The sequence below is a fragment of the Pleurodeles waltl genome, chromosome 6 (genome assembly GCF_031143425.1).
Source record: "Pleurodeles waltl isolate 20211129_DDA chromosome 6, aPleWal1.hap1.20221129, whole genome shotgun sequence".
In the NCBI taxonomy this organism is placed as follows: Eukaryota; Metazoa; Chordata; class Amphibia; order Caudata; family Salamandridae; genus Pleurodeles; species Pleurodeles waltl.
This window is the reverse complement of record NC_090445.1, coordinates 1564741475-1564759563: the sequence shown is the minus strand read 5'-3', so window position 1 is coordinate 1564759563 and position 18089 is coordinate 1564741475. Positions and strand designations below refer to the sequence as shown.

Genomic DNA, 18089 nt, shown 5'->3' with positions numbered 1-18089 from the left:
AAAGTGGGTGTAGGAAGGAGATTTTTATATCTCTCAACAACATTTAAATGAACGGAAGTATTTCAAAATATATCAGAATTAGGAACACAATGAAGCACATTTTTTGTTATTTCTGGAGTGTGTTTAAAATAAATACTTTAATATCAGCAAAACAAATCATTACTTAAGGTGATGCAATTTCCACACTTTTTCGACTGTGCACTGTATAGTTTTATTAGTAAAACTGTACGTCTGTGCAAATGCATTGGTCATTTCAATTGAAAGTGTGTTGTCTGTAATGGCAGTGTACGAGTTTCATGACGACGAACATTGTAGGGGCTTGCCTCGTGCGTAGGCTTTTAGAACCAAGCCAGACATTTGGCTCGACGCTGGCTCGCCCTCTTATTTTGTTGGCTCTCCCACCTCTAAAATGTATGCTATATCTACTGCGAAGTTACTGTACTCCATAAAATGCCTGGGAGCTCTGCTGGGAACCCGCAGCGCTTCATTAAATGATGTTAGGTGAGATAAAACGAGCCTGTAATTTCCAATTAAATGCATGGTAGCTCAGCTAAGGTGGGACTGTATTCTCGAATTAAACGTATGGTTGCTCCGCCGGGCAGTTTTTCACACCTCCATTAATTGAATGGCATTTTTGCTGAGAAGTGCAGCTCCGATTGACTTGAAACTGCGCCAGGACATGTAAATCTTCCAGCGCCCTTTGCGGCGCACCAGTGCCAAGTCACAAACCATGTTTTATTAAGATCCCAACCACACCTTTCACTTGCAGGCTATTTACATTAAATGCGGATTGCGCCGCGGAGAGTAAAAATCCCGTCCTACAGCACAGGGCCAGCAGCATTGGCGACTGCAGAGGAAGCAGCCCGGGCGGCTGCAGGAAGGGGCCCGAGCGGCTGCAGGAAGCGGCAGCCCGGGGAACTGCAAGTGACTGGAAGATATCTGTTACATGGAGCTGCGGGTGCACGGGGAGGAGGGGGCTGCCCTGGAGATCCCGCAGCCTCTGGGAGGAGCGTTCCGCTGCCAGGAAGGAGGTGTGACTGTGACCTTTGTCAACTCCCCTCCCCGGCCAGCTCCACCCAGTGTCAGATTCACCTGTTCACCTGAGCACAGGTGGAAGCTGCTGGGAGGAAGCGACGCCGGCCGAGGATACCGCTCTGCAGGAGAGAGTCGGTACCAGGACCCGGGCTACAGGGGTAGATCGGAGGGGCAGGCAGCAGCGTTGGGGCACCGGGACGAGATGGAGTAAGGCGAAAGAAATATAAAAGGGCAGGTTTAAAGGTATAGGCAAACATTTGAACCCCGTACTGGTACAAGACTGAAGTGGGTAACAGGGGATAGCTGGTAGAGGCGGGGGCAGATTTGAAGACGGAGAGGGCAGATCTGAAGAGGTAGAGGGGAAGATCTGAAAGAGGTACAGGGACCTTAATGATCCCAAGGGGCGTCCTGGATGTGAATACAGGCCGGGCTACTGTGGCAGGCCCTCCTGGCACAGAGCAGGAATAACAGGGGATGGAAATAAACGAGTGAGTACTTGAGAGCGGTAGGGGTTAAATTGAAGTACCACAGGGCAGACCTTCAGTGTTCCAGGAACGAGCCCACGAGTACACGGTGCATCTCAAGTGGGCACAGGGGCAAATAAAGTACAAGAGCAGATGTGAAACGGGAATGGGCTTATCAGAAGGTGGTGCAGAGTTAAGGGTACTGTGGCAGATCTGAGGGCGCTGGAAGACCAGATCACTAAGGGATGCAGGGATGGATTTGATGGGGGCACCCTGGCAGATCTGAATGGGACAGGCATCGATCTGATTGAAGCAGAGACAGATCTCCAGAGGCAGGGATATATTTAGTACACCTCCAAGGGGCAAATAGAGATCTTTATGGGACACGGGCACTTCTCCAGGGGAAGGGACACATCCTGGGGGTGCCGGGACAGATTTCCAGGCGACATTGCCTCTGAGGGCAGACAGGTTCACATAGGTAAATAGGGTAGAAACAGCACTTATGGGGGCCTGAACAGATGTTTAGAGGGCAGGTAAACATCCCCAAGTTACTTGGAATATTTCCAGGCTGAAGGCAGCTCTCGTGGGCCGGGAGAATTCTTCAGGCTCCAGCCGAGGCTGTCAGATCCCCTAGTTGTTTTGTCCTCACACCATCCGTAGGTTAGAAGGTAAGGGGAATGGAGAAAGTGCACAACTCTCCTAATGGGACTATTTCTGTAAGAAAGTTGGGGGTGCCAGAGGAGCTCAGTGGGTCTCAGAAGGGCGATGAGCCTCTGCCCGAGTCAGGGAAGCAACTTCCTACTAAGGATCGCTTTTCTGACTTTTTTACGGTAACATTTGACACGGGTCCAGCACTTCCCAACCTTCAGGATAAGCTCACCAATCTTAATTTAGCGTTGTCCAGCCCTGGTATATCTCAACCAACCCTAGTGATGGTGCCACCTGAGCCTGGCACAGCATCAGCCTCCTCGGGTACACTGCTGCCCGCCCAGAGTACAGTGTCACCTGCCCTGGGGGTCCATGGTGGCATGCAGCTACCCCAGCCGGAGACAGGCTGCCCAGAGCATGGGCTGCCACAAAGTCACTGGTGCCAGGAAGAGTCGCGAGCTGTGTGCCTGCAGTGCCCGTGTCAAGACCACCACACCAGGGACCTGGAGGAGAGTGCTACCAAGATCCGGGTAAGAGGGCATGGAGTTCAGGAGTGTGGCATGATGGGGTATTGGCGGTTCTGGGGCAAAGGACATGGCTAAGCATGGATATAGGTGAAGAAAATCCCAGCCGTGGGGGAGAGGCAAGCATGAGTGATAAAAAGGCAAGAGGGCAAGGGGTATGTGTAAGAAGCAGCTTATAAACGTTAGTGGCCAGACTAGAATCCATGGAGGCTACAGGGTTGTCAGAAGGGGACCTCACAGGCACTACAAGCTGCAGGCTAACGTGTGAGTGATGCAGTTAAGAAGGCAGAAGGGGGATTCATAAGGATGTGATGGGGCAGCTGAGGTCCTAGATGAAGACTCTTCAGATGATCAAAGGGCTAAGGGAAGCCAGTGTCTCAGTAATGTGGCCAGTGGACGTGCCAGGAGTCACTCCAACTTGGCACCCCTTTCATTTTATTGAATAAAAGAGTGGGCTATGATCAAGCATTAAAGTTATTTGTTCCAATAGGGATCATTTTCGAGAAGATCTTGTATCTTTTTATACAAAACTCCACCCTTAATTTTGTGAGTCCTTGTGTCATGTTTATTTTTAAAGAAGTCATGCATGGCTAGTGTAAAAGGTATTGTTTGGACATATCTAATTTATTTTCGTGTAGTACCAAAGGTTCTTACCTTTGGGTAATGCGTGGAGTATTTAGTTGTTACTTTTCAGAAAGATTTTTTTAATGTGTTCTTTTCTCAGACTTTTAATCTTCACTTATCTCTAAGATATATATTTTGTATGTACTATGTGTTGTATGTTGTATGATAATATTGTTCAACACTTGAGGGCAGAGTCTTGACTCATTCATGTTTCATGTTTATTTTTAAAGAAGCTCTGGGAAGGGCAAAGGGTATTATTTGATTATAGCTAGATTAGTTTCCTGCAGTATCCCTGCTTATATTTTTACCCTTCAGGAATACTTTTCTGTGTTTATTTTTTCGTGGACCGTTAATTCACACTCATCTCTAACACATACATTGTGTGCGCGATGTGACAGTGCTGTATGTTAATATAGATTTGGTTTAACACCCGAGCACAGAGAGAACTCGTAAGCGTACTCTGCTTTGCACAAAAGACTCACTGTTACCTGCGGTTTTCACTAGAAAACATCACAAATCAGAAAAGAGCAATCTAAGATGGTAGTCACTCTTTATGTGAAAAAGCAAGAATGAATTCAGGTACTCATGAAGATTATTGCAAATCTATGTTAACATAATACCAAAAATAAGACAATTGCCCAGGCTCACCCAAAGATCAACGCTGACAGTCGACATTGTTTTGACCGAATATTACTAGAATAGCCTTCATCTGGACATGAGCACAATATCAGTCATGAAAATAAAGCATAGCAGACATCTGGTGGCCAACACCCATGCAAAATACGAAGTATTTGGTAAATATGCATGTATGGTCGACAAACTAAGGATATACATAATGGTTTCAAACTCTATTAAGGGAAAATGATTTGTGGCCTGCCTTAATCAGCTATGCCAGAGACTGATCTTCACTAAGGATAACCAGGGTACTCAAGGAGTTCAATACGATTGAAATAAGGTGAACAGGTTAACATATAAGCACTAAAGACTCCTTTTAAACATTTCTGACTTATTTATTCATTGCTAGTTATATATTTGTTACAATTTTTGGCCCTTTACGTGCCCTACAATGAGAATGAAGCATCTACTGCGGAGCAGACTATTTTAACAGGATGGATAAAAATGAATTTTCCGAAGGTGGATTTATGGAATCTAATTCTAAATAAAAAACATATACCTATGTGGCAAGATAAACTTTGTTAGATCAGATTGTAAAAGTAACGTTTTACTTTGTTCCCTATGCACGTTTTCTTTGCTTTTTTGCGAAAAGGAGACTAAACTACACACCCTAGGGTAGATTACTATTTATTTTGTTAGCCATGCTTTTTATTATTGATGGTACTACAAATAGATAATGCTGAGTATGTGGGCCTACAGTGGTTTAATACAAAATGATGTGCACCCTGCAAAATTTGGTGGCAAATCCCTATAATTTAATAATAGCCTGCTTCTTCAGAGAAATCCAAATAGCATGGTCTGAGGGGAATAGGGTCTGATCTATAATGTTCTTTGTGTAGTACTATAGAGTCGATGAATAACTGTATCTCAGATGAGCACATAAGCTGCCCCTTGATAATGTGCAGTGCCCCTATAAAGGAAAACTAATTATCTGTTATGTTTTATGGGCCCAATTTGTTTTAAATGGTAAGAAATAGGTTTATAAGTTAGCATGGGTTACTACCCATCTTTGGGAACAATCACAACCCTTGTCTGGGTGAACCCTCAAAATCACAAAATGATCCTGAGCTCAACCCCCAGGTAGCAAGGCACAAAGCAGACAGGCTTTACTTAAGAGTATGCGTTAAGTATTTATACTGTACAAAAACAGTAATAAACAAAATGACACCAAAATGTTAACAATTCAAAAAGGGGAACCAGAGATATGGGTTTTTAAACGTTTAAGTAGAAACACCACCAAAAAACACAAAGTACCAATGGCCTCTTACCATGATATGCTGCAATATATAATTCTTATTATTGCTTAATAGAGCCATCTGTGGTTACACAGTCCTATTATACTTCCTATGGCCAATCAGCCAGGTGGGGAAATGTGGTACCAACAATGGTCTTTTACTTGGTGATCTAATATATGCATATAAAAATACTGCTTGTTTGTGATATCACAAGCACAGAGGTGGGCATATCAAACACATGAACAAAAAAATCTCTTGGTTTATAATCTATCATTAACAAAATTGTTACTGCTTTTGCGTATTTTGGAATCCACCTAAATAATTAACTTGTCCTCTCTGTATGACGAGATTTGGTCTGTAATAGCCTGATTTCACTGGACAACTGGTCTATTAAAAGCCAAAATTTGTCTTTGTTAGTATGTTTGATGTTCAAAAAAATGCTACACCAAAGGACCTTGGTCACCTTTCCTCAGTCTTATTGTTCAAGACGTTTTTTACTTAGCAAATAGCATTTTCTATACATTGAAAGATTATTTAAGGTAAGTGGCCCACTTTTAATTTGAAAGATTTCCAAAGTATTTCGTAGGTCAGGTGCGGCACGACATCCTCAGCATTACTATGGCTTTGGTTGGCTTGGGGGTATTTTATCACAGGTTCTGACCAAGGACTGTCATAGCTTTCTCATTTCTCTTATAAGAAAATAGTTTGATGGAGATATTCATACATTACTGACCCATCGCACGCAAGTGGTGTTTGATCCATATTACTGGGTGCAGATCTGTAAGCGGTAATGCAATTAAAGTGATCATCTATAACTGCCCTGCCATGGAAAGATAGGACAAGAGTGATCTCATGGACACCTCAAAAAGTGACCATGAGATCACACTTGTCTTATATTTTCCACTTATTTGTTTTACGGATGATTATATTTGGCTAGCCCCTAGTTCAGTTTGGTGCATATGGTTTCTGCAAGCAGATCTTTCCACTGTGAACTGTTTCTGCTTATTCTGAGGAACTAGCCTACAATTATAAAATGTCCATAAGAGCCTCAGAGTACATGCACTTTAGAAGTATAGCAGTGGGATTGTTGTTTCCAAGGAAAGGAGAACTTACAAGGGCACAATAATAGCCAAGTGCTAGTGTTCCAAGTCTACCTGCCCACTGGACACTCCTTTAACCCTAATAGATAAATGGTGGACCCTCCAGGGGGCCATAGGGATTGGCCTTAACTACCATGGTTGAGGAATGTCTTACCTAATTAAAGATCCTTGCCTGTCATGTGGGGCCCTCTGTGCTGTGAAAGGAGCCTCTGCATCGGCTAACATGGAAAACCAGTGGGGCTGGCTGACTATGACTGCTACTTGGCGGTCCCTTGGTGTACGGGCCACCAAGTCAGACATTTACACTTGCAAGACCAGCAAAGACTCTGCTAATATAAGCCTACCACTCTATAGCGATCAGGAGTACCTCAAGTTTGGTGGGGCAACAGTATGGCCGACTTATGTGAATACTCCTACCCACCTGTACTCTAAATATGGTTGTGGTCTTTTCTTCCTCAAAGATGTAAAGATCCAAAAAAGGTGATGCTATCTTTTTTGTGGGGAGTCAGTTTCAGTAAATGGTTTCTAGTTGCATCACTAAACGCTTAGACGTTTTTCCATTGCCTTTTCAGAGGATACAAGTATTTCTCATGCATGGAAATTTGCTCCAAAAACTCAATCCGCCAGTACTGTGAATTGAACGTTTGGAAGGACGTAAGATGCTTGTACTTTCAAAAAACTCACCAACTGTGAGAAAAAAGTTATACTTATGTTAAGACTGGAAAAGGGAGTGTTCTTTGTAGCTTATTGAAAACACATTCTTTTTTGGTTTCAGGTTGATTGAATACATTGAATGTTCTAGAATAAAGAAATATAAGTAGATTGTAAAGTTATAACACAATCATAATGTTGAAAATTATGTTTCGAAATGTATTCATTGGAGGGAATTCAGATTTTAAAAAAAATATATATCCCACCTATTGTAAATACATAGATAAATAATCCATTCAAAGTTCTGGGACAGACACTTCTGTAATAATTCAAATATTGAGTGTCCATGGTGGTTGCAGGATCAAATAAACACAGATAAACCAAAAGACAAATAAGAAACCTTGTGTATAAGAGTGGATGGATTCATTCACTAGTACGGTGAATGCACTCATGGCAGGGCAGAATGCCAAGTGGCTGCAAGGATGTTTGCCTCATTCAGCTTTCTTTTTTTCTGAAGCAAGCTTCCAAAAGGAGGAGTTTGATCATAAATACAAAAAATGAACACGGCAGTGACAAACACTGAGTTTTTTCTGTAAATGTCAGACCCCTGGGTAAAGGTTTCCATCAGCAAAGCTGGCTGAGACTCCGCTGTCAGAAACCCAGTAGTTCCTCCACCTCCAAAAAGGGATGGGGAACCACAAAAAATGGCAGGCAGTACATCCAACATTTTATGACAGATGCTCCGATCAGCCAACCGCTAAATGACCCCCTAATTGTGAAATTGTGTTATACCTTTTGCTGGAGTGACTACTGTGGTTTCTTTCATGTAATACTTCATTTTGTGAGCAATGGAGTGTTGGAAGACTCTGCAAAGTTAGGAAGGGAATCCAGTATAGAATTTACATCTGCAACTACTGGTCTACTAGGAATGTAAGTGGCAACTTTATATACTTTTGGCAGGGTGCAAGTTGAGTTGCAGCGTATTAGATGTTTATCAGGGAAGGATACAGAGGGTACCAACGGGATCCTGGAATGCAGTACTACATGCATCTAGAGATTTGAAAAGTGGTGTAATCCCATAAGGTGGATGGGATGAAGTGAATAGCTGATAAGATTCTAGAAGACAGATCAAGCCCCCCCATCTTTGTGTGGTGCAGGGGACTCCCCCGGCCGGGTTTTATCCTGGTGGAAAAATACTGCTTACCAAAAGAATATGCAGCAGCAGATCTGCTGTTAAACATAGGACTACAGGAAACATAAGATTGCAGGAAACAGTTTGTCTCCGCTAGGGGTCTTTTGAGGATGCACAGGCCTCTCCACACTCGTTTGCCCTCTTTGCCTCCTCATAGCTGTGGATGCCCCCAGCGTTTTGAGAAATAGTGGTTTCTGAGAACAGTTTATGTCTGTAAAGGTTTTGTAAGAAATTACATGCCCCTGTACACTTTCCATCTCCTCCACAGGTTTAGCAATTAGATGCCACTGGTGTCATGAGTACCATTGGTCTTGCACTACATCTCTGGGACTTAGAATCCCAGTGTATATTCTGTGTTTTAGAGGGTAGTGTGTGCCCTCCAATGTTTCGGAAAGCAGTGGTAGCTTAACAGGGTTCTGAAAAGCAGTTGATGCTTACCTGGATTTTCAAAAAGCAAAGGATCGCCTTCAAGGTCCTGGAAAGCAGTGGATACCCTCAGTGACGGGTGGTGCATTGGATGTCTAACATGGTCCTTGAAAGCAAGGGGTAACCTTGTATGTTTGGGTACAGTTGATACCTCCAAGCCTTAGGAGTCAATGCCTCTGAGGTTTGGGATGCATTTCATGCCCCTTACCTGCTTCCCCAATATTGGCAGTGAATATCCCAACGAGAGCAAATGTAAAACAGAACCCCCAGTAGATGTGCACGTTGTTTGTGGTGTAGTAATTGCCATTCAAAGCAGTAGAGTGCATGTAAAGCCACTGGGATTTGCTTCAGAGATCCTATGGTCATTGTATGGAATTTCCTTCAGATATCCTATGGTCATTGTATGGAATTTGCTTCAGATATCCTATGGTCATTGTATGGAATTTGCTTCAGATATCCTATGGTCATTGTATGGAATTTGCTTCAGATATCCTATGGTCATTGTATGGGATTTGCTTCAGAGATCCTATGGTCATTGTATGGGATTTGCTTCAGATATCCTATGGTCATTGTATGAGATTTGCTTCAGAGATCCTATGGTCATTGTATGGGATTTGCTTCAGATATCCTATGGTCATTGTATGGGATTTGCTTCAGAGATCCTATGGTCATTGTACCAGGAACTTAAAATGGCAGTTGAGTTCTGATTCTAAACGAGAAAATGTACTGTACCCCCTAACATTCTCTTTTTGTATTTCCAGAATAAAATTGTGGATCACTGTGAGACACTTCAGCTCAAAACTGCAGGGATTGAGAAGTACGTGGCAGAGGTGCTGCCGGGAAAGAACCAAAGCGTGGCAGTAAGTGTTGTCTTGCTCTGGCTTCGGGGTTTCAGCTTTTCTTATCTGTCAGTGCACGGGGAAGGAATCCACCCAGGCCCCTCACTCAGAGAATGAGCCTGTTGAAAGCCCGCGAGGATACAGTTACTCTGGGAGACCATTTGAATTCTGTGTGCCTTGGGTTTCCTCTTCAGTGGACTAGGGACGTGGCAGGACGCGGGTACTGGGAGGTGTGTGAAGAACACAAAGGTGCTGTTGCCATTAGATATATAATGAAGATGATATCTACTTGCTAAATACATTTGCCTCTGGTGTCAAATCAATAACCAGTTGATGATCACCCAAGTACTGCCAGAGCAATTCTGTCCCCTGAACAATGAAAGAATTAGTGAAAACACTTGTAAGGCGCACCATAGATGAAGCCATCTCTAGGTGCTCACCCGGAGTATAAAGAACTTCTGGTCCAAGCAAGTTGCCATAGCCACGGATGAAGTGTGTGTCTGCTCCTCACAGCATGTCATTCCTTTTTTGATCTGGCAAAGCCATTGCCACACCTCCTGTGTTCAATGGACACTGTTTGTGCTCTTGGTCAGCCTCCTTCTAAAAGTGACTTGCTTTCTTCAGCACCTTTCAGCCTTCGGGTTGAAGCATTGTCAATCACATCCTTCCTCAGCCCGAAGGAGTAATTTAGGGCCAGATGTAGCAAGGGGTTTTATCCATTCTGTGTCTATGGGAAAATGTGTTCGTACATATGGCCCTTAGTCTCACTGTCATTCTGCTATGTTTTGGCTGTTTAGAGGCATCCTACCTCCTCCGGTTAGTTCAGTGGCATTGATGATGTACTATTTACATCGTAAAACTGCACGTAACTGGACCCTTTTGTAAGACTCAATCATTTAACTCACACGCAGAATATTGAGGCAGTGTAATCCCAAAACCATCTCTGGCCTCTTTAATACATTTGCAGCCACACCCTTCAGGTTACTCTTTCAGCTTTCTGCTTTCTACCCTTGTGACGCTTTTTCGTTTTTCTCTTCCTCCGTCTTACCCATATGTGTCTTTTGCTCGCAGTAAATGCTTGAGGCAGAAAAATAAGCCCCGGCCCTCAAAAATAAGTGCTGGTGCTCCGCACCGGAAACAACAAGCACAAATTAAGCACTGCCCTGGGCCACTGTTGCTGTTTAGCTGGTTGAATGGCAGAATATCGCTGGCAAAAAAATTGGCTGCCAGAAATATTTTGTCCTAAATATCGTTAACAAAAATATCGTCCCAATGAGTGTTGATTTTCTAATATTAACTCCAAAGGTGCAAAATGTTTGTAAACAAAATGTTTCTGTCAGATGATATTTTGGATAGGGTTTTCTGTTGAGATACCCTTCCTCACGACTAACACTAAGATGAAAAAGAGCCACTACTGCTGTTCAGTGTCCATCAGTGAACCAGTGTCATCCTGCTACTTGGTAATACACATTGGCAAAGCCAATGGTTCTGGTTGATGACTCAAAACACAAATCAGACTCATTGGCTTTGCCAAATTTTATTTCTTTCTGCTCAGAAGTCTGTGGCTACTGCTACCGAATGTCGCAGTGCCGAATCCCAAGGCTGTATGGCTGTGGTTCCACCTCATGCCTCTTTAATCCGCCACTAGACAGACACACCTTTCCTCTTCATCTCACTCTTACAGTTTTCTTTCTTCCCTGCTTTCTACTTTTCTCACTAATTTCCATCTTTGTCCCCCTCCTTCTTTCCCCCTTTTTGTGTTTTTCTCTGTCTTACTCTGTATCAAAGTCTGATGTGGGAAAAAAGTGGTAGTCTCCAAAAATGAGTGAAGTGAACTCCATCTGCAACCACCCAATCAGATTAAGCACTGCGCATCATTAATACGTATGAGGGGGATTCTTTTTTAGGAGTCCTACCAAATGTCTGTGAACGGAGGGATGGAGGACCAGTGCTCAATCTGAGTTGATGGTTGCCGGTGGGGCCCACCGGCTCTCATTTCTGGAGACCAGCACTTATTTTTCCTCATTGGACACTTCCCGAAATCAAGAGACGGAAAACTCACAAAGGGGAAAGAAGGAGAAAGAGAAAGAAAGCAAAACAATCACAAAGAGAGAAAGCCGGAACCTGCAAGATTTAGAGGAAGGGGCAGTGGGTGTCTAATAGTCCATTAAAGAGCCATATGGTGGGTTCTACGCAGCCTTGGGATTCTGTGCACCGGTGCCGGATGCAGGCTTCTGAGCAGAGCTTTGGGCATCCTCACTTATTCTTCCACAAATTAGCTATGTGGAGGCCTGTGAAGAACTACACATCTCTAGGCCTGCATCCATAATGGCAAAATGTCACTTTATGTGGTGGGTACAGCCTCTGTCCCAGAATGGGGAAGAGGATTCCCGTGAAAATGAAATTATAGGATGGTTCTGGAATTTTGTGTTGTGGGCCATTCACAGTCCTCAGAAACTCATGGAAAACGCGGGCGAAATTTCCCCTTTAAATAGCCGCATAACTGCACAATAGGTGGGACACTGCGGGAAGAGACTTCTTGTACAATTCCACATTGGGCATAACTTTTTTGTTTGAAGTGGGTTCACACACGGGACAACATGCAATCCCACGAGTAGATCCCCGCAGTACAAAGTACCTATGACGACCAAAAGAAAACCCATTCCTGAGAGCGTTTTGTATGCTTTCCCCCATTGAGTTTGGGCGGGGCACCATTCAGATTCAACCTCAAATAGTATACTGCAGCCAAGGCTGGCATCGTGAGCTGTTTCAAGTGAATTATATAGAAATTATATGTTTTCGGTTTCCAAACTGAAAGTAAATAATTTACCAGGTACTTGCTTTTTAAACTGCATGCAGATGTCACCCTCGGCAGCAGCCTTTTTTTGAATTATTTGCAATAAGGCTGAGAGACTGCAAAGTAATTATTTTAAGAAGTTACTGTTTACCAAGTAGATGTTAATGAGAACACAACTTTGCAGGGTACTCTTGAGAAAGATTTTACTGTCGACCACACCGAAGTCTCAGATTCTGGGAGTGGGATATTAGCTGTTGAGTACGAAAGGGTTTAGTAAAGAAAAATGATACAGAGAAATTATACTAACGTTTTTTGGGAAAAAGGAGTACGGAATATCAAACCTATCTGCTGGCAACATACCAGATCTGGAAGGAAAGAATCTTGCAGATCCCTCAGAAGTAAAAAAAAGACCAGTGATTCAGACCCAATAAAGAGCATGAGATAAATCAGAATGCAGACAAATTTCACAGAAACGTTCATTTGACGTCACTGCGTGCAGAGCAGCAATAAGAGATCCCTGGCAGAAACAAGTATATCCCGTAGGAGGGTAGCCTTGATAAACTAACCAATGCGACCCTAAGCTACCAACCTTCAAAACAACAGTAGAGGCCTCTTTTAAATCCAAGGTCTTTGAAAAGAAGTGGTTGGGTCTGAAATTCCTAAAATGGCAATTTGAATGAAAGGAGCAACTGGATCGCATAATGGTTAATAAAACGTTTAACCTTAAGGGGTGATTGAAATTTGATAGCGCTATTGGTTGCAGAAAGCCTAACCAGTTCACTGTTGCTAAGTCCACGTGGGGAAGATGTCCTTAGAGTAGCAAATAATCAAGGTAGGAAGAAAAGGAGGTTGGTTGCTCATGGTTAACCACTGGATGCATCCCAGGAAATAAGTAACTAGAAGGATTCCTATAAACTGGCTGCTGGGACTAAGCTCCAGACTGTTGACCATGGCAGTTCTGATGGGGGCGGGTTGGACTGGGTGGAGGGGAATGCCACATGACAAGATACCGACCACTGCTTCACAGCTTAGTTGCCACCTTCTGGGAGGAAAGGTGCTTAGCGTTGGTACCGGGAAACATCTTGATCAAAGGTCAAGAAAAGTTATTAGCGAAGAAGGCACAGTGAAGGTATTTAATCCAGAAAGCCCTGCAACAGCAAGCAGAGGATAAGACAAGAAGAGAACTCACTGATCTGTTCAGTGCAGTCAGGGATACCAGACACATATAAATAGTGGCAAAGGGCTTCCAATCAGAAGTCAGTAGGAGACTGGTCGCAGAGCTGCAATGGCTTCTTCTCAGGCTATCACTTCCTTTGACTTCAGATGCTGCAGTTAAAAAAACAAATCAACAAGCACAGTAAGTGCCATGGAGGAAACAGTCCATGAGGAACTCTTATTGTCCCTTTACATCTAGCCAGGTCTTCTTAGGCATAATAGTATTCAGTGGAAATCTGGTTATCTGAGGTTGGGTGAAATTGGAAAACGTTTCTGTTAGTGAAGTTTCCCTACTTTGCTAGAGATAAATTGAACCTGTTCAGCCTGCTGCTGATGACTATATCCTGCTGCAGCGTTCCCTGTGGGGTGGGATATCCTACAACAGGAAATGAGTGCTGTAGGTTTCCACGTCTTCAACCAGTTATAAGATGTGTAGATGCAAAGACACCGCAGGATGCCGGGGAAACAGCGCAGATGATGGCATGCGTGGTAGGCAGGGGCCTGAAGGGGCTTTTTGAGGCAGGCAGGGGAATCTGATCTTTGCCACGAAGTGGAGGCTTGGATCAGGGTACAGGAGACATATAGAGGCAGCTATCCCTCTACCTTGAATAGCAGCAGGAATAGATTCTCACCACAGCTGAGGGCTGCTAAAGCTGCCCATAAAAAATAAGCTTCACAGTTCATAAAGCTTTTAAAGCATACAAAACTTCTGTAAAATTCCAAGCTCATCGACATTACTTCACACACTACTGATAACTATTTTACCATAATGCATGGAAAGTGAACACAAGCCATTTATTATAATAAGGTTTGGTGTTAAATAGCCTAGGGCCACATGTACAAAGATCCGGTTTTGCAAGCCTCAAACTGCGAGTCTTAGAGACTCGCAATTTGCGAGTCGCAAACCCGGATGTACAACAGTGTACTTTACACTGTTTGCGATTCCCAATGGGGTTGCAAATGACCTACACCATGAATTTTCATTAGGTAGGTCGCAATTCGCGACCCCATTTGGAATGGCCGCCCTCACGGGGATGGTGGCCTGCTGGAGACAGCAGACCACCATGTCTGTGACCGCTTTTAAATAAAGCAGTTTTTTTTTTAATGCAGCCCGTTTTCCTTAACGGAAAACGAGATGCATTTCAAAAATAAAAATGAAAAGTTTTCTTTTCATTTTTTCAGAGCAGGCAGTGGGTCCGTGGGACCACTGCCTGCTCTGAAAAAATATTTTCACTGCCATTCACTAAGGGGAAGGGGTCCCATGGGTGATTTGCGAATGGGTTAGCACCAGTTTCAAACTGGTGCTAACTGCGATTGTTTTGCGACCACATTCGGTATTAGGAAGGGATGCCCTTGACACGCCCTTCCCTAATACCGAATCGCAAAACCCAAACCGCGATTCGGTAACAGTTAGGGCTTTGTACATCCCAAAAAGCATTTTTCAATCGGCTCTTTTGCGACTTGAAAAATGCTTCGAACATCTGGCCCCAAATTTTTCACCATCCTGGATTGGCATTCTGTACCTCTAGAATGCCTTGAAACAGGCTACGTACACTTGAGGGTACAAATGTTAATAAACAAAACATTCACCACACTGAAAGCTGAATTCACTGCACTGAGAGCTGCATGGGTATACCACATATAATACATGGGTAACAATTCATATAACATCCCAGGACAGGGCACTTGTTGGGACGGGACTGTCCTCTAAATAGTAAATGGGCATGCACTCCTGTGAGTGACTCAACTTCATGTGATAACTAGTTTTCTGACTTTTTGTGGTCCAGTTCACATGCTAATCCAGTATGCCATTTATTTTACTGTGCGGTCTTACACCTGTTCCGAGACCTGGATGGGCACAGCAAGCCTGCACTTTAGCTGACAATGGACTGTGAGCATGTCCCTGAGTTGTCAGTAAGAAGTTGTGTCAACTGGCCATTTTTATAATCCTAGCACCCAACAGATCTGTTTGTCTGATTAAGGAGTGTGACTCCTATTGGCTCCACTCCTGCAAAGTTCCACTTCTAAGTGACACCCTGACCCTTGCACTCACATCTCATGTGCATGTCAAGTGCATGTTGGGTAAAGTGTGCATGGTTGCAAAACGTGAATGTGATTGTAAGGTTGATAAGACTAGTGGGATCCATTTTAGATTGCCTCTGGTTTTACATGGCACAAGACAGAGGGTGTGGTGCAGCCTCTCTAGACAGTGGAAGTATAAAGCCTGCACTCATGAGTGGGAGGGTGTGACCCTAAACACTGAAGTTTGGGAGGATGGAGATATTGCTGCCTTTAGAAAATCTGTGGTGACTTTTTAGGAGGGAATTGTTGATTAGACCCCATTGAGCACTGCCATTTGGGTTAATGGTAGAGGAATGGAGGTGAATGAGTGTAATCCTGTTGTAATCGGGAGGAGGGGGACTTCTAGGCAGGGCCTGCCCCTTTTGTCTCTCTCAGAGTGCTACTTTAGGAAGGCTGATGACAAAAAGAGGCAGAGATTTCACACATCATTGTTGTTGTTGTGGGTACTCTTTCCTATAAAACGTTGTCACTAGCTGTTGTGTGAGCCATCACCCTTTACAACAAATGTGTCTTAGCTGCAGAAAGAACATGAAATATGAAAAAGGATCAATCCCAAAGCACTTGCTGGGCATTAGAGTGGGATCAACATCCCATGTCTGGAAATGTTTATAAAATTGGGAAGGAAACTACCCTCCTTGGTTTCAGTTCCAAGTTCTTCAAGACAAGGAAGGGGGTACGTCCATTAAATGCTGTGATCCAAGCCTGGTAACTGCTGGACAGTCAGTCTCCCACAGGTGAGTGGGTATCACCTGAAGTCTGTACTTCTTGCTGGAAGAGCTGTGGGTCTGCATGTGATTTGACAGCCTACCTGACATACTATGAAGGGGAGAAGGCTGTCGGACCATGAGGAAGGTGACTGATAGAGAAAGGGGAAGCCCAACGTCTGAGCCCTGAAGAGAGGTGGTTCATAAGAGTGGACTGTTTGTGAGAGAGTACCCAGAGTTGAATTGAGTCTGCCTGAAAATCTCTTAGCCTCCCTGAGGATTTCAAAGTTCAAGCAGTATGAGCCAAACTGGTTCACTGCCAAACTCCAGTGAACCACTCCAGTAACTGATGCCAGAAAAAGACAATGGACTTTCACTGACTCCAACTTCTGTGCAACAAGAACATGTACCCGCACCATGGACCAGAAGATAAAAGCCAACTTACGGCAGTGCAGGGACCTGCCCGATCAGATCTGAGTATCAGTCAAAATCCATTATAAGGAGCAGAACAAGCTGGATCCCAAGATGGCCATGTGGTAATCACAACAAGTGGTTGACTGAATTGCATGTTGTGCTGGGGATGAAGAACAAAGCAGCATTGTGCCTCCTCCCACCTGATGATGAGCTTCTTAAGTGAGGCCAGTGGTGGAAAGCAGATTCCTCCTGTTGCTCATCGGCTGTGGTAGAGGAGGGTTGGAAGCACAGGCAGAAGTAAAAGTGACTGGATATATGACCTGCCTGTCACTCCAGTATCTCCTTGGTATACCGGACCTGGATGCTTTTCTTTCCATCTTGTGTTCTGATGAGATGAAGGGAGATGCTAGGGAAGCTGAGGTGTGGGTGAGTGCAGGCTCTCTCAGTTCTTCTGGCCACCTGGATAGCGACACAAGAGCTGCATTGCTACTCAGTGTCTTCCTTCAGCACAGTGGCTTAATGAGCCCTCATCTAGCACCAAACCTGGTAGTCTGATGTCCTGTTCTTCTGTTTATATGAATGCTGTTCATTCATGTGACCATTGAAGCAGCCATCAAATTAATAAATGAATTCTTTAAGGTTTGACAAGTGATGGCTAATAAGGAATCAAGAGGAGCCTTTTTCTATGGTGGAAAAGCATGAGGGTCACTTGGCGATAATGATACTGAAGTCTATTAATGCCCTGCAGTCTAACCTCAACACAAAGAATGAACATAGTTAGTTTGACATTAGATCTGGGGTGTGTAAACTGCAGGGGCTCTCTGATCGACTGATAGAGGTAGTGGACAAAGTAATGCACAATGTGGGTCAGTTCATTAAATAAGAGTGAGAAGACGTCGTAATGACCTGAGCTGCCTAATTCGGAAATGGGGGAACCAGGTTCGAGTCTCGGTGTCGGCTCAAGATCTTGTGATCCTGGGCAAATTACTTAATATGCCTGTGCCTACAATTCAGATGCCTTGAGAACCTCATGGGTGATTTGCAGCACTTTACAAATCCTGGTTTATAAGAGATTGGCTGATTTAATCTCCTCAGAGCAATAAGCAGTGACCTACATGATGGGTCTGGAAAATAATATGCTATGGATAGAGTCCAGACTGGAACTGCTTGATAATGTGTCTAGACGAGCAGTGAGAGTTCTGAGGGCACTGCCTGATTTGACAGATGACCAGCTTTAGATGGAAATTGAGACTTTAATCTGACCTCTGGGTCACAATCAGAAAGTAGATGACTCGCCGATGACAAAACAAGTACACCTGGAAAGTTTAGAGGTTCTGGTGGAGTGGTTGGTAGGTGACATGGTGGTCCTCAGACAGGTGAACATGGGGCGTGAGATCTTGAGAGCATCTATTCACAGAGGACAGATCCTGTGTGGTGGTGGTTATGTTCTATTCTTTTCAGGAC

The 18089-nt window shown here is 43.9% G+C and overlaps 1 protein-coding gene across 1 annotated transcript in view; it reads left to right on the top strand.

Moving 5' to 3' along the window:
• The first annotated feature begins 862 nt into the window (after positions 1-862).
• BSPRY (B-box and SPRY domain containing) overlaps positions 863-18089 on the top strand; it is a 75890-nt gene continuing 58663 nt past the window's right edge. The window contains exons 1-2 of the mRNA XM_069241278.1: positions 863-2677; positions 9336-9434. Coding sequence (XP_069097379.1) covers positions 2177-2677; positions 9336-9434 — 600 coding nt within the window. The 5' untranslated portion in view covers positions 863-2176. The remainder of the gene's footprint in view (positions 2678-9335; positions 9435-18089) is intronic.